This window comes from Blennius ocellaris, assembly GCF_963422515.1.
Source record: "Blennius ocellaris genome assembly, chromosome: 2".
Lineage (NCBI taxonomy): Eukaryota > Metazoa > Chordata > Actinopteri > Blenniiformes > Blenniidae > Blennius > Blennius ocellaris.
Genome location: NC_137651.1, coordinates 19,298,870 through 19,325,369, shown reverse-complemented (window position 1 = coordinate 19,325,369; position 26,500 = coordinate 19,298,870). Strand labels below are relative to the sequence as shown.

Genomic DNA, 26,500 nt, shown 5'->3' with positions numbered 1-26,500 from the left:
TGCAGAAGAGCAAAACTAAATGTATACTCATATACGCATGTAAATGGGGTTCTGTTATACAGTCTCTTTTTTTCTTTTTCACTATTTCACTTGTCTCAATGCACTTTATGCTGTTGGTTACATTCACTTATTCACCAATGGCTGTTATAGCATCTTGAGTTTCACTTTGACATATGGACGAGGGAAAGTTGGGGGATCGGACCACCAACCCTGGACATGAGACAACAAGAGACTGTTTTTAGCTTGCAGTGCAATTGTATTAATTAAAATGTATACATTTATAAAGACAGAGTGCAAACCAACACCAGGAGATTGAAATATCAATACCTGCCATTAATGTGAAGTGCCAAAATTACAAATGACAGCAGCTAAAAAGGTAATAATACATCAATATGGTTGCATTTCTTGGGAACAAGGCTTTTTTTTTTTCATGTTTTGTCCATAGTATAGTCATCAAATTCCCTCATTAAGTATACAAACGCATATGTTCATACATTAACACAGTCTTGACAGGTTATTATGTTACTGATTTTATGACATTCAAAATGTGCAAAATGATTATGTGGTATTTTTTTTTATGCTGTTACATGACTTATCAGCTGGAAAACCACACAGTGCATCATGAGGTCAGAACTTCTTTAGTGCAGTTCCAGTCCCGGATCCTCTTGAGTAAGTCTCTTCAAGCTTTGGACTGCAGCTGTTCTATTTTTGCCTGCAGATCCTCTCAGATTTTATTCCGAGCCATCTTCCGGTATCTTAACAGAAGTTCTCGGGGGGGTTTAGAGTGAGCTGCAGCAGGTTTTCTTCAAGAACATTTTTCTTTGTTTGGCTCCTTTCAGTTGGGTCATGAATTCATGCTAATGGAGCTAAGAAGCTCCACAGCAGCTGGGATTATTATTGACCATGTATAGGTTATGGAATGAATGAATGAACGAACAAATGATGGTTTTATTTGCCAAAAAACAAGCAAAAACACAATACAGTATAAATAGGTTCTAAAACAAGCATACATTTAAATCCTACTCTTTTTAGTCTAATTCTGTTTGCATCCTGTGATTTTTCCCTTTTGCTTTCCTCCATCGCCAACATGAAAAATGAAAACAAAACTCACCAAATCAGAGGTAAGAGGATAATGTTCGTTACCCCCTTCTTCTTTCCTGCTCAGCTCCATTTATGTAACATAAATTGTCGGTCAGCAACACTAAACACTGCAAGGTGATACAATTATGTTTCTGACTGATTGTAGTATTTTAAGTTTCTAAATCTAAACTTCACCACAAATTAAATTCATTATTAATAATACACGTGTTCACAACAAGCTTGATATGACCTGACACTCTGAAAGTGGGCACAGTTTTTTTTTTTTTTTTTTTTATTGTGGGTACTTTCATCTTGATACCAACATTGTAACGGGAAATATGATGTAATATTGGCAATGTAATTCATCCAGCTTCAACAGTAAATATAATTTCAGAGAGAGTGAGACCCTAACTTTGTCTTTGTTTTGGTTTTTCCTGGAGCATGCCCAATTGTCATGCTTGTTTACCGAAGCCAACTCTGGGCTGCACATGGATGTTCATGACTTTGGCATTACTCGATTGAATCACAAATTATTCAAAATGTCGTAGCAGAGAAATCATAAAATGTTTCTTTATAGGCCCTCGGTTTACACCATAATGATGCTGACTTTGGAGCCTCTCATTTACAAACTGCACGTGAACAGCCTTCAACATTATACCCCTGAAATGTTTATTCATAAAGTCAGGCTAATATTTAGCCTAGAAATTAACCAAATGGTGAGGTTGTAGAAAGACGTAACTATGTAGAATTGGGACACAAAGTCTAGTAAAACTTACCCAAATCAAGTTTATACCAACACAAGAAATACACAAAGTTTAATGATAAACAACAAAATAAGCAGCAAATGAGGATACAGAGTGGAAAGTAGTCACTTTTATGCTGCACTTTAATCAAAAATCTTTATATAGTAATAAATAAACCGCTTCAGTTCAGCAACACCTTGATGAAAAAAACACATTGTTTTCATCCTCATTTATCCCCAATTTTATCAAATCAGCATCTCATGTTCTGGATGTATCTTTGGCCCTGTTCATTTAACATGTGTAAATGAGCTCACTGACCAAACTCACCTCCTGTTTATGAATTTGGACATTCATTTTGATCTTACCTTTTTTCAAACAAGTTGCAAACAAGCCAAAGTTTGAGAATCACTGCACTGGAGCTGGGTTTTCAGAAGTGTGCAAGGATGACGACAGAATTTGAACCACATCATGGCTGAACACAGTGTTTTTGACATTATAATTTGTGTACATTATAAGATATAGTAATGGCTCCTGAGGTCCGAATAGGTGATTACAACCTAAATGTTTTATGTGATTTCATTTCAAATCTGTGTATAAAGGTTCCAACAGTTGTGACTGGCTTTGTATTAAAGCTTATTTTGAAAGTTTTAATTTGTCTCAAAATATGCATTTAAATAAAGTAGATAATTGTGATCTCTTCAACTTATTTCTTAACATCTTCAAATGACTGATGACAAAAGACTGATGCCGGGAAAAGATGAAATACTCCACTTTTAAGTCTATATTAGAAATCTGATATGATATATATATCTCAATACATGGGGGGGGGGAACATTGTATTGTATTTGAAAAAAAAAAAAATTTGCTTATTTACAAGTAGGCTACGTATGTTGATTTAATATTTTCTCACAGTCCACATGGTTATTCCTGCATGTTCAAACACTAGTGGGTGGCTAAATCACCTAATTATAGTCCCTGGTGTGTGGCTCGTTCCAGAAATAGTTGACCCTACATTTTCCACAGCGAAATTGGATCATGGCTTCAAGTCACGGTGTCATTAACCTTTCTCCTTCTTCTCTCCAAGTCCTGTATTTGTGGTGTAGGTTCTAATTTGGTCCACTGAGGCCGTAATAAAATCATCTATATATATTTGTCTGTCTGTCTGTCTGTTAGCAAGATTATGTCAAAACTAAGCACAGAGTTTTTCAAAATTTTCACTGATAGATATTAGGCCATGGTACATTCCATAAAGTTTCAGAGGTGATCTGGATCCAGATATAATTTTATAGGCGTTTAAGGATTATGTCAAAATAACCAATCATCAAATTTTCACCACTGGTAGATGTAACCTTTGTCGGATGTCAGAAATCTCTGATTGCTCTTGTTGTTTATACTTTCACACTGGGATTTAACAGGAAATTACCACAACTTGCATAATTTGATGGGTGTGATGGGATGCCTATAGTGCTTTGAGCTGGTGTGATGACGGTACAAAATCAGTCCAAAAACAAAATAAAAAATATGCACAAATTAATTATGCATGTGGACACGTGAAATGTGGAGGATTTCCGGTGAGATAATCGTGATGATGATTAGAACTGGTCTGTGCTCCTGGATTTCAAATATAAAGCCACCCACGGCGTGACTCACTCCTGTTTACGAAATTCCGCCCACATTGTATTTTTTCACGGCAGCTGTTCCCACCAGTGAATAATGCAGGTGCTTTTGGGGGGAAAAAAGGGATGGTGATGGGTGTGACCCGTGATGCTCCACGCACTACAACAAGCCCTTATGAATATATAGGAAGCTTGCACCTGTTCATTGAAGAGCTGTGTAAAAACCTCCAGGTGAGGGGGGGGGGACACTAAACCAGAGTCAGAGTGGGTAATTAAGCTTAGAGTCAATCAATCAATCAATCAAACTTTATTTCTATAGCCCTTTACAATCACCTAGTGGTATCCAAAGTGCTTTACAACAAAGCTATATATAAAAAAAACAATACATTAAGAAATAAATACGAGAATAATACATAAAAACAATATATAAAACACAGGTGCTGACTGTGGGAGGTGCGGCGGTGCTGCAGGCTGGTGAAGCCTTCCAAAGATTCATAAAAACAGAGCATACAGAATAAAATACACTGTCCTAGACAGAGTTAAAAGCCAACTTAAAAAAGTGAGTTTTCAGCTTTGATTTGTGAATTTCTCTTGGAGATCATTAAAGTATTTATCTATCAATCTAAAAAGGCCGAGATCAGTGGTGGTGCGAATGTCGGGGGGCAGTTTGTTTCACAGTCTGGGAGCAGCAATAGCAAAAAAGCGGTCTCCCCACTGTTTATATCTCGACCTTGGAATATCTAAAAGAAGCTGACCTCAAGAACGCAGGGCCCTGCCATGATCACGTATAGTTAAAATATCAGACAAGTAAGAGGGACCCAGGCCATTGATGGCATTAAAAACAAACAACAGAAGTTTAAAATCGATTCTGAAACGAACTGGAAGCCAGTGGAGAGACGGCAGCACAGGGGTAATGTGTTCACGTCAAACATGCGTTTGAGTGTGAAATCATGCAAAACATTCCACAAACTTCTGGTTGAAATCAGGCAAACAAAGTGGGTGGATGTGACACTCGGTTCTCACTCAAGACAGGGAGTGTGGCTGACTTGAAGACCACATCCATGGGAGTGTATGGCTGCCACTTCTATGCTGGCAAGGAGGCAAGCTCAGGAGTCCAGATTGCTGCCGAGTCTTGGCTGGCAAAGAGAAAATCTGTTGTTGTGGCTACTAGTACCGGCGTGGACACCCACATTCTCTCTTCCCAGGCTCTGCCGCCCATGACAAAGTGTGATGACTAAGCTTTGGCACAAAACACAGTTCCATTCATCATAGCAGGCTATTAAATACAATTCTGAAACAAGAATGGGCTGCAAAGCCTCATCTTTTACTCAAAAAGATGGCCACAGAGCAGCGTTTCAAAAAAAAAAAGTGTGAACAATGTCTAAGGGACCTGTGGTGCAAGTGATTATCACAGGTCTGCCTGGTTCCTGTCCAGGCTTGTAAATGTTCCTGTCAGGAATTTTCAAGTTCTTTATGGTTGCATGTATATTCCTATAATAATCCAGAACGTGCTTTTGACTGGTGACATGTCAAGGGTGTACATTCACTTTGCTTATGCTCCAGCGCATTTGTTAAGAACTAACTAACTATATAGATATTTAAAACTCCAAAGCTCTCAACTTTTGTTAATGACTGACAACGACTATTTTCATCAGGTCACAACCTGTACACTGCTAAAGGGTGGCTTCACATTATATTTCATGATTTAATGAGTTGTGTTGTTGAACACGTAGAGAAAACTATTACTTAATGTCTTGTTTCATAACAAACATCCCCCCACGATGTGAGCGTGTCGTGTCCGTGCGCTCTCGAGAGACAGCGGCACTAGAGCGCAGCTGTGACGCACCTAACGTGCTCAATTTATGTAAAACTTCCGCATCAGAAAAAAAAAGACCGCTTGCTTCGAAAAAAAAGACCGCTTGCTTCGGAAAAAAAAAGTGTTTAGTCAATACTCGTCGGTATCAAAATAACAGATGTATGCGTGTCATTCTTAAGTTGAAATGTGTAATTTTAAGTGTGCACTTCTTTTCTTTTGCATGGCATTTCTCACACCAAGCATGCTTTTCTCGATGCCACGCTGAAAAGGTCGCCTTTTGGCGTACCTTTCTTTGTTTTCTGTTAGTTTTTTCCCTCGCTCACTCTTTTCATTTATGTAATTTCAACGATGGATGAGTCGCTCCGGACTCCACGATTCGTCGTAGCCGTAACCACCTCAGCCAACATGGGATTCCACGTGCGGTAGATAACGTGTTTATATAAAACAACGGACAGCTCATTCGGCCAATCTCAACCAGCTGCGGCAATGCCGTCATGTTTTCCATGGAAACCGGTCGTTTGCATCCAATCGGATGCCGCCAAGGGAGGAGCCTGAATTGAGGTCGAGCGTCGAGCTCTGTGATTGGCTGGCGGCGGAGCGCCGTAGAGAGCCGGGGAGGAACCCTACACTACTGTGTCAGCCAGTCTGAACCTCGGTTCCCATTGAGGAAAGCTGGATGTTTCTGCCGAATGTTTCACTGTTTCGGGATTCTTTTCTGCATGTCGCCGGAGACCACCGGGCAGTGGATTTTTAACTCGACAGCACAGGTTGGTGTCTATTCATTTTCACCCTTTGGCTGTGGAAAAATTTACTATCTAAGGGCAAAAAAATAAGTTGCATAACTGAAACCGATCTGGGCATGCGCGACGATCCCGGTTGCTCTACTTATTCTACTTTTATAACGAAAAATAGCCGGTTTCGGGCTTTCTGGTCGTTCACGTTGTGGGAAAACATCAGTTTTACTGGGATGTGTCGTTTGCGGCCGAACAGCAGCTGTTTCGGAGTCACTTTTGAACGATATTGTTACTTTTACATAACTGTGTCAGTGTACCGTGCGGTGGATTGCAGGTCAACGTGTGTGTGGATTGTGAATAGCAGGTCAATGGGAGTTATGAGGGGGAAGGGTTCATACATCCCTTTATAGAAAGATTTCATTGGATTTAACCTTCATATTATTAATGTCTGTCCATGTGAGGAAATAAATATGCATATTTTTTCCGTTTTTATTATTGGAGGGAAATTACAATTTTCCATGTCTTGTGGTGAAACTCGGGTTAAAAAAGTACAAGAAACGAGATTTTTATGATTATGACCCGAAAATACATCCTTAAACGGTGTTATGTCACAGTATTCTGTATATGTATGTCGAATACACCTGGACTGACAACATAAAACATTAAAATGGCAGCAATAAACAGGCACAACCTACAGTAGTGTCAATCAAGACTGGAGCAGCGTTGTATAATGCCTGAGATCTGTGCTAGTGTGTTGGGTGTATTAGCAGTTCACTCGAAGCAGGGCAGTGCTGCAAGCAGAGAGGAGGCTCACTTTCATTATGTCATTCCTCTGCTCCGACCGTCCTCCACATGGACTCAGATAGAAGAAGACTAATTTTTATTCTCTGTAACTCTTTGGACCATCTGACCTTGCTGGGTTTTCTTGTCATGTTCGTGGAGCAAGAGTGATCTGGTAAGCTAAACATGTATTACTTTCTGCCACTGAGTCGGAAGCTTTAAAATGCTTGATGTTGCACATTTTGTATTATAGCCGATCGTGTGTGACAAGATATACCGGGCTGTAGGGTTGGTACTATATGCTGACTATACGTTGTGATGTAGTCAATTGATCTGCTTTTAATTTACCTTTCTGTCCGTTTTATGCAGAGGTCTGTTCCGGTACATATCTGCTCTTTCTGACAACGCAATTTTGAGGCATCTATTGTTTGCTGTTCATGTATATTGCAGGTTGTAAGAGTAGAAATAATGATATAAGCTTTGGCTCCCTCACTGGTAACAATGCAGTGTTGCCATTTATGTAACGTGTCTTCTGTCAGCAGGTGTAACTTAGATTTTTTTATTTATTTTTTTTATTTCTGGTAGTTGTTCTTGAATTAAATAACCAAACCTGTGGGCTTAACCTGCGGTCTTGTTTAAAAGTCCCCTTCATGGCAAACATCATTCCTACCTGTTGCACCTTGCTCCTGATTGGCTGTTCACAGTGGCCAATAGAAAGTGCCATCAGATGGCTTGGCTGCTGAGCTCAGAGTGGGTCATCTACCGAGGAGACATTGTTACAATAACGTGTGGGTCATTGGAAAGTTTTATGGAAAATTAAGATGTTTTAGGAATACATGCATTTATGTGCAGATGCGATAATCCCATTTGCCCAAACAGAATTAATCCCTGGCTTGGGGGTTGAATTTAGCATATGAATGCCAGCAGAGAGTCTGCAACCATTTGTAAAGGTGTTATTATTCCACTGCGGTGTCTCCATGGGCCGTTCAAATCTGCTGTTAACATGTGTTTGCCTTTGACGTCTCTGACCATTTGAATGGGCACAGATGTTTTCACATTGTATCCTGTTGCTGTTTACCACATCATCTCTGTATGAAAGGTTCACATGGATACAAGTTTATACTTCTCATCACAAATTCCACAAACTAAGATCGGTTTCATTGATATTTAAATTTAAAAAACAAAAACACACAAACACATTTTTTGACACGTTACATAAAACTGCTTATGGGAAATGGGAAGACTCAGCCGAGGTGACGAATATGCACACTTATATAAATAGTTGCAATATGATGAGAGGAGTGCAGGAAAATAGTTTTGGATATTTGCGTCAGAGCCCGTTTCCTGTTGGATGATGGCAGACTGAAATAGCTCCCACTCCATCTGTTCTCTGTGGAGGGTGGAGGAGGCTGTTGAGATGCTGCTTTCATATTTTTATCAGGCTCGGTTTGTTTTTTGGTTGTTTTGAGCGAATAGGTTTTTTTTTTTTACATTTTTGGTATACTCTTGTATAATTGTGGCTTTAAACAAGCAAATTAACCTTTAAATTGTGGATAACCTTAACTTGGCTCAGGTCATATGCTTTATATAAAGGTACGTTTTATTTTTTTGGAATTCATCTGGATGTCTTTGTCTGATTGAAAAAGTAAATCAGCAGTTTATCTATGTCTGTGTTGGACATTGACTTTAAAGGTACAATGTGTAATATTTTCAATCAGAAATTATTGACGCAAACTACCTGAAATAACACAGCAGCAGGAGAAGAGAACGCTTTTGTTTGGAATAAATCCTTGTAAAGAAATGTTTGCAGGCTCAAACTATTAATAGATTTTACATTGAAACATTGAAATACTGAATTTATTTCAAGCATGAATATAGATTAATTACAATTGAAACATAGGCTTTAATGCAAAATCAAAAGACTGTTTAAGTTGCAAGAGAATGTTTTAGAACAATTGGTTTGTGTGAAACCAAACAAACGGGTAAGGATTAGATGAGTTAAAGTGAATCAGTTAATAATTAACTGTATTTAAAGGTATTTTGTACTACTCTGGTCTGTGTGATGGAACTTCCTGATTACCCTCCAAAATGTTTGTCCTCATCATATTTTACGGTTTTTAAGGGGTACATTATAGTTTTTAATGCTGTTAGAAGGTAACACTTGGTTGTAAAGATGTGAAGGTATTATGTGGAAGATAACTTAATCTCCAGTCTTATACCTTTTGTGCCATCCGATGTCTGAGGATACTGATCAAAAGCATTACTGCTACTCAATAGGTATGGGTATACTGCTGGGTATACTGCTGTACAAAGGCGAGTGTGAAGGTTATTGTTTACTTCGTGTCTTCAGAGCCGTGTTTTAATCTCGATTGCCTCACCTTTTTCTTTTGAACATTCAAACCGGCTCTCACTGGTCTGGGGCTTCAGTTGTTCATTAAAGGGCAAGCGCCTGACTATTTCACTGTGCAGACCTTTTGAAAGCTGGATGGACGGCCTCAGTTGGATATGTGTCTGTATGTGGAGATCACTGCCCTTTTTCTCATGGTTGACTTTTAGAAATGCTAACATGGCGGTCTACAATGGTGGATTAGATCAAAGTTAAGGCCATTGTATACATAATGGATGGTTTGTCTTGATCCCTATTGATTGTTTCCAGTTATAGGGCTGTTTTTCTTTTGTGTAGCTATCAATAGAGCTGTCCTGTGATAGGCTTCTGTGAGTGATTTTTATTGTTTTTATTGTTTATTTTTCAGAACACACTCCCACCTTTGAGGAATCAACTCCATTCTCATCCCAGTGCCATGCAAGGCATGGCATCATGTGGAAGATAACTTAATCTCCAGTCTTATACCTTTTGTGCCGCCCGATGTCTGACGATAGTGATCAAAAGCACTACTGCTACTCAACCATGGACGGGCGCGATCGAAACCGGGAAAGGGTCGGCTTTCAGGCGGAGGAAGACCAAGCAGGTCCCTGCAGCTCCATCAGCCAGCGTCACCGCATGGCCAGCAGTTATAACGAGGACTGTGGTGGGCAGGACGGGGTGGACCTGGAGCCGGAGCTCGGTCTGGCGTCCGAGGGCAGTGACAGCAGCCACGAGCACCCGGCCTCTCCGGGATCCCCGCACGACGACAGGAAACGGCCCCGCCCGACTTTACACGAGGATGTTGAGATGGGCGGCAGCGGCTCAAGCGGGAGCGGGACAGAGTCCCACAGCAACGAGTCCCACGGCAACGAGTCCCACGGCAACGGGTCCGTGGGCAGCTCCAGTGGAAACGGCAAAGACTCTGCTCTTATGGAGTCTTTGGGAAGCACCAAGAGGTGAGGGCATGGCGCACGCACTGAATCATGGGAAATTAAGTTGTGTACATCAAACTTATTGAAGTTAGAGTCATTTGCAGAATAAATGTAACCCTCAGCAGGTTGTTTGAAGGTTCCGTGAGCTTAACCGGGGTGTGAAATGTCCAGATAATAATCTGTTAACTCCCTGGAGATTATATGAACAGTTGATTAATTCTGGTTTAACTTCTGTTTCCAGCTATTGTTCGCTAATCCGTTATTGCTCTGACAGTGATGCAAACCCTTGAAACATATTCCTCCTCACATTCATCCAGCTGTCACACTCATCTCTTGTCTGAGGAAAGCAGCCCACCTACTGAAGGCTGAATGTTACATAACCAGTGTTGATGTTTACTCCAGCTCCATTTACCTGAGGTGGAGCAGATCCTGAAAAGCATTATTTTTTTTTTTTTCAGTCGGTTCTCTGGTGCAACAATGGCACCAATTTTAGGTCAAAATTGACTTTAAGATGGGATTAGCTTGGGAAGTCATTCACTAAACATAGTGTTCGGTGTCTCATATTTTGTAATTCGCTATAATACAGCTGTAATTTCTATTGTGCTCAAACAATTAAAAAAAAAACCAAACTGTGAAATAGGCAGCAGTTAAATTTGATGAGATATTGAAACAGTCAGACATAACAAGTTTCTGCTTACAATATGACATCATGTGTGTTTGGACCTACTTTTAGCTAAACCAAACAAAGAGAAATCCTCTGCTGAGAATCTCTGCGAAGACTTTAATGACGTTAAAGCGCGAGAAACAGCATGCGCTCCATCTGTGTTTCTTCACAGGGGGTGTTGAGGTACAGAGTTGAAATGGTCTAAATCCATCACCCAATGACTACAGTTAGAGTTAATTACAAAAGAAAATGTATTTTTACTTTTTGTTCAGTAAATATTTTCACGCTAACTTTTTTTTTTCCGCATTTAATCAAAAGGAATGAGACTGATGGGATTCTGACTTCATCAAGCAGTTAATTTTCCAAGTATAAGATTGTGCTGTGGGCACTATGTTGCTCATGATGAAGTATGGCTTTGTCTATAACAAGAGAAGTGTAATCTGTGGTTATAATGAAGAACTACTAACGTAAAGCGTAGTTGTTTTTATCTGACTTTAGCGTCTATAAGATATAAGCCTACATTTCTCCACTATTTGATCAAAGCTACAAATAACTGCATGTTAAATTTAGCAAATTTGTAAAAGAAAAATCCCTGAACCTGATACATACCTATGAATAAGCTTCTAATTAGAGACAATGACAAAAACATTGTAGGAACTCAGCAGAGGATCGAATATAGCCAATAAAACACGATCAAAGAGAATTCTATTTCCATCCAATTATAATCTTTTTTTGTGTTTTCATATGTATGGAGGTATATAAAGATTGTGTGTCTGTAGCATTGTGACTGCACATTCTAATCTCAAGTCCTTGACACATTTGCTATGCTGAGTCTTATCTTTAATTGTTTCATTCTGACCGTGGTGTGATGCTCTTTGTCCACTTTTGTCTTCGCTGCACTGCCTTTATTAACACAACTTGTGTTTCGTGGTTGCAGCTCCAACTCCCACAGCCCCTCCCCACCAAGCAGCTCCAACGCCTTCAGCCTGATGAGCTCGGAGCAGGACAACCCATCCACCAGCGGTTGCAGGTTAGTGATCCTAAAAGAGACTATGAAAGCTTTGTCGCAGTTTCAATCAGCCGCTCCTGGTAGCTTCCCCTCCCCTCCCGATTTGTTCCTCGTGCTGGGGAGCAGGTTGTCACATCAGTGGTGAGATCTTGTCACATTGACACACGTGTATATGTCTCATCTGCGTCCTGCAGCAGCGAGCAGTCAGCCAAAGCGAAGACCCAGAAAGAGCTCTACAAGGCCCTCAAAGAGCTGAAGATGCACCTGCCATCAGAGAAGAGGAACAAGGGCAAGAGCAGCACTGTCAACACGCTCAAGTACGCCCTGCGCTGTGTCAAGCAGGTGAAAGGTAAGACTCACGTCCCTCTAGCATTAGCTGTTGGTGAAATAACCATCAATCTGGTGTGTGCATTGATCCGCATTGTCTTATTTTGTCTTCAGCCAATGAGGAGTACTACCAGATGCTGATGATTAATGACAGTCAGCCACCAGGATTTGATGTGTCTTCTTACACCATTGAGGAAATCAACAGCATCACGTCGGAGTACACCCTCAAAAACACTGTAAGAGCCTTCAATATTTTCCTCCACTCAAGCTAACAATACAGGGAAAAACTACAAGTAGTTTTGCCGTTGATACTAATATACTTCATATATCGTCAGATATATGATAATCCGATCTGATATGCATAATTGAACAACAATCAAGTTAATATGGCAATAAATCAACCCATCTTCATCTCCTTTTGTGCAGGATATATTCGCTGTAGCAGTGTCGCTCATCACGGGCAAGATAGTTTACATTTCGGATCAGGCAGCGACCATCTTGAACTGCAAGCAGGAAGTGTTCAACAACGCTAAGTTTGTGGAGTTCCTGAGTCCTCAGGATGTCAGCGTCTTCTACAGCTTCACCACGCCGTACCGCCTGCCCTCATGGAGCATGTGCACAGGAGCAGGTACATGGCAGACTCGGCTTCCACTATGACTCACATGAATCTATATTCAGACAAACATGTTGAAACACGTTATTAGTGACATCGATGGCAGATTTCCCTCTTTGTAAACACGTGGCAGCCCCAATCGTCTGCTTCCTTCACATGATCCACCCACCCACACACACACACGCACATGCTCAGACACACTTAGCACCAATTTCATTACCATGACCAATTCTACATCAATACACCACATGGCCCGTAATACACACCTGTTACGTATTTGCAGAATCTGCTCATGCATACATAAGAAGGTACCTGATTAGTATGGACACAGACTGTGTGATGTAAAGTTTTGGAAAGATTGATGTTATGTGAAAGCTTGTTCAAACAAAAAAAGTGAGCAAAAACTATTATATTGTTTTATCCTTATATATTGGGGACACTCCCACCCTGCATGTTGCTTCCATTGTTGGACCATTTATGGATTGCAGTTGATCTAGCTTGCACACACATTGCCAGTTGTATCATTTGTAGGTTTGCCTGCTGGTGCCTGTCTCGTGGTACAGTGGTAATATCGGCTCGGAAATTAAAAACACAATTTTTAACATTATTTTCAAGTCTCGGCCGCACAGTTCTTAAAGAAGTCAATATGCCTTTGTGGCCTTGGTGTCTCCTCCCCACGGGAGACAGATACAAACTTTTCATGTCCTGTAAACAGTGTTGAAGGCTGATGACTAACAGATGACTTTGCAGTGGTCCAGCTCATTAAACCGGCGATAAACATCCCACCTTCCTCTCTTGTCTTTTTCTTCAGAGTCGTCTCCCACGGAGTGCATGCAGGAGAAGTCCTTCTTCTGCCGCATCAGGTGAGTGTCAGCGGCCTCTGATCCACAGTTTCCTGTTCTGAGTCATTACAGTAGGGGGGCGTTGCAAGAGGGTTTGTTGAGGAATAGGATGAGGAGAGGGAAGGAAGTCAGCAGCCGTGAGCTTTTGAGTCCATCTGGTGGTCAGATTCGGTCCTACAAGTTGTCTTTAAACATTAAAACAGGTGGCATGGTTGTTTAAAACACAGGGATGCACTGATTTCAATACCAATATCAGGTCTGATACTGCATGGCATACTTGTACTCCAAAAAAAACGATCCCCGGTACAACTTGGGGAGTACTATATGACATGCGCCAGCAATGTCGCCCACAGATAAGCATAAGAGAATGTGCGATGTTCACGGTTTGAAGAGTCTTTAACATTAATGAGAATGACACAAATGAGAGACGATGACTGATACACTCATTAACAGCAAGCTTGGTCTCTCAGTCTACGTTGTACAATATGCAGTTAGATGCTACACACTGCCCTATGCACGCTGTTGGCAATGAGGCTATTGGATGTGCACGTAGTGTCGACACAGACACTTGGTATCGGTGCATGCCTACTATGTAATAGCAAAAATGAGTGTACAACCTAAGTCCAGGGAGACAAGAAGTCCAGACAATTTAAAATCTCATTAAAACAGCACTTCTTTTGCAAAATCTTCTGCATTTAACCTACAATAAGAGCCTGGTGGGAACTTGCTGCAGCATCGTATGAGTTCAGGCGAACTGAATCTGTTTTAAAGTTTTCTACAGTAATGGAGCACCATTAAGATGACGTGTGTTTGCATTGCAGTGGTGGGAAAGAGCATGAAGGGGACCTCCAGTATTACCCTTTCCGTATGACTCCTTACCTGATGAAAGTCCAGGACACGGAGCTGGCCGAAGAACAGTTCTGCTGCCTCCTGCTGGCTGAGAGGGTGCACTCTGGATATGAAGGTGAGAGCCGGGAAACCATACATGTGGCAAAAAAAAAAAAAAAATCAACCAGTGTAATTAGAATATATTTGTTATAACGAGAATAAACTATTAATGGTGAATTTCTTTTCACAGCTCCCCGAATCCCCACAGACAAGCGTATCTTCACCACTACACACACACCCAACTGTGTGTTCCAAGATGTGGATGAGAGGTGAGTGAATTTCCAGTTATTCGTCGATGGAGTTCAACAAATCCGCTGTGATCTTTCCTAAAGGACACATTGTCGTTTCACCATCAGGGCTGTTCCTCTGCTGGGGTACCTCCCTCAAGACCTGATCGGGACCCCGGTGCTGCTCAACTTACACCCAAGTGACCGCCCTTTAATGTTGGCTGTGCATCGAAAGAGTAAGAACCATTAGCTGTATATTCCAGATGATCGGTATTTAATCCTTTGTGTTGCTTTGCTCTCTCGTCCTGTCACTGACACATTCTTCCTTGTGTTTCCTACAGTCCTGCAGTATGCTGGCCAGCCGTTTGACCATTCCTCCATCCGCTTTTGCACGAGAAATGGCGAGTACGTTATGATCGACACCAGCTGGTCGAGCTTCGTCAATCCTTGGAGTCGCAAGGTGTCCTTTGTCATTGGCAGGCACAAAGTTCGCATGTGAGTACTCCACAATTTGTGTTTTGGTGAATCATTTTTGGTGATCCGAGATGTAAATATGTTTTACTGTGAACATGCTGGATGACAGATATAACCATATGTTTCAGGGGTCCTGTGAACGAAGACGTTTTTGCCGCACCTGCTTTCCATGGAGGGAAGATCATGGATTCAGACATCCAGGAAATTAGTGAACAGATCCACAGGATGCTGCTGCAAGTAAGTCTCTGCACACATATGGCGTGTTAACCAGCAAAAATGAGGAAATCATCCGTTTCTAAAACAGTCTCCCTCATTCTCTTTACCCAGCCGGTTCACAACATGGGCTCCAGCGGCTATGGCAGCCATGGCAGCAACGGTTCCCACGAGCAGCAGGTTAGCATCAGTTCATCCAGTGAGAGCAACGGGAACAATGCAGCAGGGAACGCGACAGAGGAGAAGAGCAAGAGCAAGCCTACGAGGACGTTCCAGGAGATCTGTAAAGGAGTGCACATGCTGAAGAACCAGGACTCCCAGGCCTGCCTGCAGTCCCCGTCCCCCTCACCGTGGCATTCCAAACCTGAGCATAAGAAGGCCACTGACAGTGAGTGTGGATTAATACCAGCAAAGTTGATTACATGCGAGAACTGTGGCCTTAAAGAGTCACTGTGGCATCCGGTCTTCCTTTAAACCAGCGATTAGAGCTCAGTCAGATTGATTTTTAGTCAGATCTTCGACTTATTGTTGTGTTTATCAGCATCAGGTGTCATTGCTTCTTTCTCTCATGTTGAACTCAGCCCAGAAATCCGGATTGTTCCTGCTCTATATTTCTGACATTTACTCTTTCCTCTCCCACCCCTCCAGCATCAGTCTCTCAAAGGTGTTCAGCGACGCGAGCAAGGGACTCTGTACCCGCCCTGCAGGCCAGAGAGAGTACTGCAGCAAGCATGGACGAGTTCCCCTGCAAAGACCACGCAGTTTGCTCCTACCAGCAGATCAGCTGCCTGGACAGTGTCATCAGGTGAGAGCTCATCTTTAGATGGTTTATAGTTCTCCTAAACTGTATTCAAGTGATATGCATCGTGCGCGTTCAGCAATTTAACTCATTTTTGTTTCTCAGGTATCTGGAGAGCTGTAATATCCCCATCACAGCAAAAAGGAAGTACAAATTCTCCTCAAATACCACCTCCTCCAACTCAGATGATGGAATGCCTCAGGATACAAATACAGGTATGTAGACTTCATACATCAGATGTAATTAAGTGAAATGAGATCTCAATTGAGAATTTAACTCAGTTTGAAGCTAACAGGAGAAACTCTCTCTATTCTTTCAGATTCTTTGATGCTTGACCCTCAGCCAGGCCTTTCAAACATGAAAGTGCCCAAGAAGCCCCCATCTGGAGCCGCTGCTGTGGTAGGTGGCCCCCTGGCCCCCCTCACTCTGCCCAGCAAGGCCGAGAGCGTCGTGTCCATCACCTCCCAGTGCAGCTACAGCAGCACCATCGTCCACGTCGGAGACAAGAAGCCTCAACCAGAATCCGGTGAGTTTACATTTCATACACAATATAAAGATGACAACATTGTATATATTATTACCAAACTGGTGCATTCTAAGTTCTGTGGGACTGATATGTTTGGCATACTCTCTTCTACAGAGATAATCGAGGATGTTGCAGAGAGCCCGGCACCACCTGCCCTGCCTGTTTGCATGGTTTCTCCCCCGAGTCAAGAGAAGGAGGCTTACAAGAGGCTGGGATTGACCAAGCAGGTGCTGGCGGCTCACACCCAGAAGGAAGAGCAGGCATTCCTGAACCGCTGCAGAGAGCACAACAATGCCAGATCCTTCCAGAGGGACTGCTCCACATATCTGCACAAGCAGCGGGATCTGATCATTTCTGAAGGTACACAAGGTTTACAGTTGGCACATTTAAAAAAACAAAAAAGAAGAGCTTTTGTGATGAGTATTATTGAAACTGCGCTGGCTTGTTCATTTTGATGAACCAACAATATGATTTCCATGTATTTTTTCAGGAACGACTGAACCTCGAGGGGCCGTCAAGCAATGCACCACGGCGAAGAAAGGCAACCGCAACCGGAAATCCAAGAAGCCACGGATGAAGCATCCAGACTCATCGGACAGTGCTGTGTCCAACCGCAAACCACGACCTCCCCTCCAGGGTCTCAACCAGACCTCCTGGTCCCCGTCTGAAGCCTCCCAGTCATCATTCAGCGTTTCCTACCCCATGGTGCCTGGATACCCGCTTTACCCCCCCACGACCGCAGCTTCAGCTCAGGCATCGTGTCCGGACCCGTCTCTCTCCACAGGCTTTGGAGAGGGACAGAGCAGCCAAGCACCGCCCACTGCTACTCCATTTGTCCCACCTATTGTTACACCTGTCGTGGCTCTGGTTCTGCCTAATTACCTCTTCCCTCAAATAGGCCAGTTAGGCCAGATAGGGCAGCTTGCACCTGCACAGAGACCAACGTTTTTCCCTGAGCAGGCCCCGTCTCAAGCCGCATACACGGCCCAGCAGCAGTTTCAGCCCACACAGGCAACCTACGCAATTCAAGCGCAAGCTCCCTTCACCAGCCAACAGCCATTCCCTGTGCAGACTGCCTTTACCCCTCAGCAGCCATTCCAAACCGCTCCGCCCCCGTTCACCACCCAGCAGCCTTTCCAGGCTCCACAGACTGCCTATACGACTCAGCAGCCCTTCACTGCCCAGCCTTCTTTCCCGGTGCAGACTCAGTTTGTGGCCCAGTCCCCGTTTCCACCTCAGCCCTTCCCCTACAGCCTGGCCGCTGATGTCCCTAAAGTCACAGGCGTGGAGCCCCGAGAGCACGCTGCGTCACGATCCACCACCCCGGCGTCAGGGGCACGGGACCCCGCCACGTCACCACCGCTGTTCGAATCACGCTGCAGCTCACCACTGCAGCTCAACCTGTTGAGCATGGAGGAGGCGCAGCGGTCGTTGGAACGTCAGGACAGCACTGCTCCATCCGCTGGAGGTCAGGGAAGCACCTCGGCTGCAATGTCGGGATGTGCAGGGGAGAAGACTGCCATGGCAGATCATCAAGAGGTGAGAGAAGATTCGACCTGAAATTTATCCTCGGGATTTTGGTCGTATCCCAACTGTCCAACATTATTGCAGTGCATCCATGAAATGTGTGCTTCTGTCTTTAAATAGTGTACGGTCTTATGTTGCAGGTGGACTCTCCAGAAGATGGGGCTCTCAGTGACGCCAACTCCTCGTCCTGCGACCTGCTGGATATACTCCTGCAGGAGCAGGAAGACTCCCATTCTGGCACTGGATCGGCTACTTCAGGCTCTATGGGGTCCGGATCAGGATCAGGCCTGGGCTCTGGGTCAGGATGTAACGGCTGCGGCACCTCAGCCAGTGGCGCCTCCGGCAGCAGAACAGGTCAGTAACAAACACAGAAGTCATGTCCTAAAACATACACGCCCTGCTCACAGCTGCTAAATTAAAAGAAAAGATCATTTCCCTTGATATCGCAATGTTTCATAGCTGAGGTTGACTCTGTTTCTGTCCCTCAATCTGTGTACAGGGAGCAGCAACACCAGCAAATATTTTGGCAGCGTTGACTCTCTGGAACATGACCCCAAGACCAAAGCCAAGATGAGGAGCAAAGGAGAATCTGAAGAGGGCAAGTCGAAGGACAAGGTCTCCACTCAAGGGGACGGAGAGCACGTCATCAAGTGTGTCCTGCAAGAGCCCCTCTGGCTGCTGATGGCCAATGCTGATGACAAGGTCATGATGACATATCAAATGCCGTCCAGGTGAGTCTCCTGCTGCATCATTTTACAGGGATTGCAATGTTTTTGCTCCTGTTCCCATTTATTATAATAATTTTTCTCACATGAGCCTTTGTCATTAACCTGTAACTGTCTTGTTTGCCTACCAACAGGGACATTCAGCGGGTGCTGCGAGAAGACAAGGAGAGGCTGAGGCAGATGCAGAAGAGCCAACCTCACTTCACTTCAGACCAGCGACGAGAGCTTGTGGAGGAACACCCCTGGATGAGGAGGGGCGGTCTCCCTACAGCAATCAATGTCAAGGTGAGGAGCCAGCATATTCACACGGCGCCTCCCACGATAGACATTGAGAAAGTATTGTACTGGAAAAAAAATCTATCTGCACAAGCACTAACAACTTGTTATGAAACTTGCTGATAAATATATAAGATGAGCATTTATATGTTTATCAGTAAGTAGGAGAAAGAAATGTATGAGGTACAAATTTATTGGAATGATAATACCAGAAAGTATTTTTAGACTAAATGCAATATCGAGTTGAGATTTAACTTCAATCACAAAACATACACACACACTGCTACTCTGCTCAAACAACACTAAATGACATCAAAATGTTTGCCGCTAAGAACACTTGAGGATTTCTCCTTGATGTTGTGAAAATAAAACTAAGATGGCGGAAAAATGTTGATCATTATTGTGAATTATTCATTATTGAGCCACTTTATCTGTTGCTATGTAAGATAACACGTCACACGTTACATTGGGATTTATTATCACGTTCTTGTCATGTTATGATGCCAGAACTAAAATGAGGACTGTTCATGAATAGCATGCGTGTGTGTCTGTGTGTTTTCAGGAGTGTGTGTACTGCGAGGATGTAGCAGTGGCGCACATCCAGGATGTCCATCCCGACATGGAGATGGGTGAGCTGGTGGAGGAGCCCAGTCAGGAGAGCCAGAGTGCTCAGAGCCAATCGGAGGAACCACAGCCTCAACCAGACTCTAATGGTTCCTGAACTGAATGCACAGTCACAGGCGACCAGCAGGAGGTGCCATTTACCAGCTGAGGACTATCGGAAGGCTTCACATGCATTATGGATGTGAGACTCAAAGCTGTGGTCCTGACCATCCTGATAAAACACGCACACACACACACACATGCTGAGTGCAGGTGCATTCCGCGTGGTGAGAACATTTCCTGCTGGTGTGTGTATAACTTTGTGTGTGTGTGTGTTGAATGTGGGACTGCCACTGGAGTGCATTTCGTATTGCACCCCTACAGGGGGCAGTAGTTCTTTATGGGGGTCGTGTTTGCATGACCTACATACTGTCCATAATGGCCACACACATGAAAACACACTCTGTCACTCACTGTCCCTGGAACAGCTTGGCTCAGATTATGTTTATTTAAATATTTTCGTCCTTTGCCAGACGTGGAGCACTTACACAGTCACAGTCATGCTTAGGAATACTTGATTTGTATGAAAATGGCATTTTCTTTCAAGAAAGCTGTCATGGATCAATTATGTCATGTGATTGAGAAGCAGGCCAGCGTGTTCGTCCAACACTCTTACTTTCTTGAATTTACTTCACGGTCCCATTCAATGCCTACAAATGCCACGACCATGGCTACATGCTATTGTTGTGTAGTAAAAGCTATGGTGCTCATCGGATCATGTAAGCCAGGTCAAAAGAGGAAGGAGCTCAATTCCTAAGTTTGTTTGGTGTTTTTTTTAATCGAATACAGCCAGGCGCACAGCTGCGGTGGTCGTAGTTGACCCGGCAGCCGAAAGAGCGACCCGAAGGCCGACTCTTAACTTTCTTCAAAAGCGACAATCTGGTGAAAGCTGATCATTTGTACATCTTATTTATTTATTTCCTCCTGTATAGCCTATCTGAAGTAGATATATTTTTTGGAAAAAAAAAAAAAAAAAACTAAAGCCAAATGTGTTCAGTTCGAATTTAATATATAACCGATGGCATCATGCTGTGGGACTTTTTATGGTGCACTATGATTTGTCAGAATAAGAAAAAAAAATGTAACTAAAAAAAAGAGTCCAGTGAATCCTCGACAAAAGAGCAAAAACAAAAGAGGCTGAAAGTTTTGGTAAAAGTAAGGCAGACTGTGACTCTACAGTGACTCAACACTGCCACCAAACATGCAAATGTGGTGTTACATTGATCTTTCATAGTGTACCTTTAAAGTCAATAAGAGATTGGAAGCTAAAGAACTGCAAGTTCTTGCAGCTCAAGAAGCTGGCTGCTGTTGAAATATATGTATTTTTGTAACCTGAAATGATCTTGATGGCATCAGAAATTAGATTCAGATGTATGTTGAAGCGAGGTCGAGAGGATTTTCCAAACCACAAGTCAACTTGAAACTTAAAATCTTCATTTTTAGGATTTGTTTTTCACCTACAGTTTGTATCATTGAGTGATACAGGATTTATTTTTTTGGAAGAATAAGCCCACAAAACATGCATAATGTTATCTTTCTTTTTATAAAATGCAGCTTTCCAACATGTATAACGCTCTAAAAACAAAACGAAAAAGAATTCCTCTTTCAGTGATTTCTACATTATGCAAAACTACAGTGCCGACACTTGCGCTGTTTCTGAAGATTCTTTTGTTATCTATTGAAAATATATGTATATTCGATGTGAGTGGACTCTCAAACCCTCAATCTGTGCAGGTGTGTGATTGAAGCAACATGTATTGTTGAGTTCCGTGGAAAGTTGTTGGCCAGAGCAGTGTGTGACACTGAGGTCAATACTGAGCGTCAGCTGCTTGTGTCTGCTGTGCCAATAGGAAGAAAAAAACAAGTGTAGCAAACAATAGGGGGGGGGGTCTCATGTTCCTGCTCTGAGCTGCTCCCTGTGGCAGATGGAGGACGCTCGCGGAAGATGGTCAGAGAGGCATCAGCAGCCACTCGAGCTCCCCTTCATGAAGTATTAAATAAGGAAACTGTGATTCACACTGACTCCATGAAGTTGAGTCAAACAAGAAGAGACCTGGGAACAACGGTGCTAAAGCAGAGAAACTGCTGTGGCTGGCTTTGTGAATGTAACATCGACTGGACCAAGAGCATCTCACTGACTTTGTTTATTTTATTTTATTTTTCTTTTCTTTTTTTTTTAAATTGTCAACTTCTTTTGTAATTATGTTTTCTCTTCTTGTATGTGTGTTTTATTTAATTCATTTGCCTAAGGTTAAAGCTTTCGACAGTCATTGGGGACAAACCCTACCTCTGAATAACACAATCCCAGGTGACGTTACTGTAAGCAGACCACAGCTTGTCTTTGTATGTATGTGGGCATAACGCAATGGACAGAGCGGTTACATACTTAAAGGATTCCTGTGAGCGCGGAGAGTCTCTGCATGGGGACCGGCGGAGCGTCATGGACTCCTCGAGCCTGCTATTCCCTCTCTGTGAGCGGTTGAGTGCACAAGAGAGTCCAGGCGCCCGTCACCACCCACAACAACTACAGTTTATCTCTTGTCTTTTATCTCCGACGAGCCTCCAGCGCTCGCCTTGTGTACCAGCCAGTGACATAGCCAGAATGTCAGTTAATCATTTGAAAACTGCAGTTAATGCTGGTCTGTAAATGTATACACACGCACACGCACTTGGTAATGGTACATGGTGTTGTGTATGGTTATGGAAACTTGTCTCATTGCCACTGTATGAATCTGTGGTGTGTCCAACCAGCACAGCACTGTGCATTTTTGTAGATGAGAACATGTTGCTGTTTGAGACATGAAAATTACGTTGTAATAAAACTATGGAAATTTAACCAGTCTGACTCTGCTTTTTTTCTTTTTCTTTTTTTTTTAATGAATTCACTGAACTTGGCTTGAATGCCAAAACATGCACACAGACACAGATGTTCATCAGATTAATCGGCAACTATATTTATATAAAGAAATACTATATAAAGAGAGAAAGACTTGACATTCAGATGATGGTTTACTCGATTGGAGGCTCAGTGGACTTCAGTTCTGTCAGCAGCAGGAAAAGCTTATCAGCCATAAACGTGACATCCAAGAGGCTGCAATCTCACTGACAAGTCCCCCCCGAAGTTGTAAAAAAAAAATGCAAAGACCCCGAGCTGAGATGTTGCGATGAAAAAACTCAAACTGGCATTAACCTCAAAGTCATTCAGTCACTGTGGGTTTGTTAAAATATGCAAGCAAAATGCAACAGTTATCAATGTTTTTTGATGGGGGGGGGGGGGGGCGATGTCTTTAGAACTGGTGAATATTACAATCTTATTCAATCCTGGCTGAAAAAAACACAGTTGGAGCAACTTTGGTTGCGTGGGTCACAGACTCCTGTGCTTTACTATCAAATATAAGCAAATGGGATCAAGCCAGTGTAATTTATCCTTCCTGTTTGGAGGAAATCCATGACGGCGACTTCTTTCAAGGGGAACATCGTTACCATAAAGCTGCTGTCTTTTGAAGAGCAGCTGGAAATGACAGGAATATTTTTGCGGGCTGATAAAATTGCTGTAAAAATAAAACAAAAAAACAAAAAATCCAATTACAACCCATCAGATTTGTCCTTCCAGAGCATGTTTGCTTGTGAGAAGATAATCAGATTGGGAATCCTGGGCTCTGTGAAGGGAACGCTGCTGTTGCTGCTGCTCAATAGGAGCTGATTGTTCTCTCACAGTCAAAGACAGTTGAGAAGCGTCCAAGGATGTCAGAGTCCCCCCCCCCCCCCTATATCTGTTTCACCACCATATGCTCCTCTCTGCCGTTGAATCTATCTCGCACCAACTGTTGCACTCCTCCGACCTCTGACCTCAGAATTCATGTATACACGTGGTTACGAATGCACAGCTGATGCGTCAGAAGTTCTCCCGACTGATTCTTCTGTTCTTTTTTTTTTAAATTGAAACTCTGGTGACGTTAGCAGCTCTTCGTCTGTCCTTATCAATTGACTGATGTTAACCGTTAACTGATAACACAATTATGGCTAAATTGCATATTTCTTCCCTATTAAAAGGACCTAATTTGCCATATTGTCAGTTAGGCGAAAGCTGTGTAGATGCAGCTCAATCACTATGATAACATTGTGATTATTACAAGTATTTCAGTGAGCAGCACATAATAAACCTGTTTTGATAGTATAAATACCACAATGCCACCTTTTTTTTAAAACTATTTAGGCTTTCTAACTTCAGACACAAATATAGAATTTATCCTTGAATATTGATTTGAATAGTAAATTCTGAAATAGGATGTAAAAATGTATCTTCACGTACATAGCTCTGATGCTCCATCATGTCTTAAATCATATTTACCAGTCTCATATTATCTCATCAAAACATGTTTTTCTGAAATTGACTGTACAATATATTTATTTTTGTATGCGTCTTTCACGCAAAGGTTTTTGTTTGTATAATATTCTATTTTTTCCCATATACTGTTTTGTTGTCAGTATTAATACATTGTACTCTGAGCCATTGCACTGAAAATTCATTTTAATTCTAATGTATATGACAAATAAAGTCACCTTGAACCATTTTCTAATAATGCTGCTGTAGGTTTCAGCTACTAGGAGACCTGAGGTGTTACACTGAGCTTAACTCTTCTCGCTCTTCATGTCCTCATATTGATGTTAGAACCACAATTTAACTGTCAGCTGTAACTCATTTGTGTCGTATGTGGATTAGAGTCAGGGCAATCATTTGAAGTAAAATCTTTGTTCACTCTTTCTACTTTTACAATAGTAAGTTTAAAAAACAAAGTATCTGTAGGGAGACCTTTACTTTAATACGTATGCCACTTCTGCTTACAGGTGGACTCTGCCGCTAATTTTAATTAATCTGCCGCTTCACCTTTTGTTGATAAGTCAACGCCAGTAAAAGATTTATCATACTGTGTTCATGAAGTCATTCAGTTTCAAACACAACTTGAGAAAGTACCACCTGCCGCAGTAACCGATTTCAGCAAATAGTTACTGCTTAATCAGGAAGAAGAGCTATTTATTCCAATTCTTTGGATTATTTTCTATATTTTCCTGCCTGTCTTAATATGTGTACAGAGTAGTAATGCATATACATTCAACTAAGGATGCAACAGGCTGTTAGAGGAAGATGCTCTATCTTTGGGATGATTGTGCTTTATGAAAGTCAGTTTAACCTCTGATGCATCACAGGTACTGACACACAGTGGGGTTACTGTCATGTTGCAAACCGGATGTCGTCCTTCAGGAGTAATGATTCACTCCAGTTAACTTGAGTGCTGTGACATAGGACCAGAGTTCAGTGTTTCAGACTTCAGTGGACACGACAGCTTTGACTATGACAAATGATAATATTTTCTTACTAAAACACCTGGGAAGTAACTGGTCTGGAGATTATAGAGTTGAGCTTGTAACTGGAAGTTCTATCTTTAAAACCCCAACGTCTGACTGGTCACCACATGTGCCCTCGTTGGTTAAGAGCATTCAGTTGTAACCTGTAATAGATTGTTTAAAAAAAAAAAAAAAGAAATAAAAAAATAAAGATTCCAAGAAGGGAGCAGCTATAAAACTTTCTTTCTCAAAACAGTCCCTTCGTGACGAGGCCAGAGAGAGACATGCAACTCTCCAACTTTCACATATGAGCAAAGTAAAGATTTGTGTTTTTGTTGTTTCTGGTGGGAAGGAGTTGGATTTGACCGTGTAAAGAATTTCAAACTCATATCCCAAAGTTCGGTCGTTTCCAACGAGGATAGTAACCAACTTAATTGTGCATACTGATACAACTTCAACTTCTCGTGTCCGATCCAGAGAGACAGACGTCATGACGCACACCCCCGTCTGCCTTCATGTGCGTTTATGCGTGCTTGCATGTGATGGTTGGTCTTTTTTAGATCCGAACCCATGGGTTGCATCCCTTTCATTTCTTCTAACGCTCACGCCTCTCTGTCATCTCCCCCCCCCCTCGTCTGTCTGCATCACAATGCTCTTGCTTCCAGCTTCACACCCAGCTGCTCCCTCTTTCTCCCCGCTTGCATGAGGATCAAATGGCAAGGAGAGACGCGATCAACACGTGATTTACACCACATATTACATATTCAACTTTGTTTGTTACGGTCCAGGTAAAGCGCAATTTGAGGGGAGAGCCGTCCCAGAGGGGCTGCTTGGCTGATCCAGACAGGATCTCGCAGCCATGTGTGAACGCGCTCATGGTGCGCGAGGTGACGGCGGAGACACTTTGGCGGAGGTGCGACTCTTTCATGTGCGTCCTCCTATTGCGCCAAAGGACTGCGGGTCTGATCCAGGGAGGGAGGGTGCTGACCGGCTGAAAACAACGCCCCGGTATGATTTCCTGTCAATTTGCTATGAATACGCAATTTTAAAGTCGAGCAGGGGGCTTTGACATCAAATGACATCCAAAGATGAATGGGTGAGCGGGGAAAAAACTGAAAAACCATGCAAAAAGATCGTACTTCCAATTCATTCGTCCCCACAATGTTAATGATTCACTCTTATGTCTTCTTATTTATCCGATTTACCCTCTTGTATAATTTCCACCTGCACATAGTCACACTGGACAAATTATGTCAATAACATATTTTATTAACAAAATCAGACAATTTACCAAGAAAACATTGCTAAACATTAT

At 42.5% G+C, this 26,500-nt stretch overlaps 1 protein-coding gene across 1 annotated transcript; it reads left to right on the top strand.

Annotated features, from left to right (window-relative positions):
• Positions 1-5,894: 5,894 nt before the first annotated feature.
• On the top strand, positions 5,895-22,675 carry per2 (period circadian clock 2). The gene is made up of 22 exons (XM_080503052.1): positions 5,895-6,022; positions 9,523-10,090; positions 11,668-11,760; positions 11,934-12,088; positions 12,181-12,302; positions 12,493-12,694; positions 13,491-13,542; positions 14,343-14,485; positions 14,600-14,678; positions 14,766-14,872; positions 14,978-15,131; positions 15,239-15,347; positions 15,438-15,711; positions 15,972-16,128; positions 16,228-16,337; positions 16,442-16,648; positions 16,763-17,008; positions 17,139-18,187; positions 18,316-18,529; positions 18,675-18,906; positions 19,035-19,185; positions 19,739-22,675. The coding sequence occupies exons 2-22, from the start codon at positions 9,636-9,638 to the stop codon at positions 19,895-19,897; spliced, it is 4,470 nt and encodes a 1,489-aa protein (XP_080359178.1). The 5' UTR covers positions 5,895-6,022; positions 9,523-9,635; the 3' UTR covers positions 19,898-22,675.
• Positions 22,676-26,500: the final 3,825 nt, after the last annotated feature.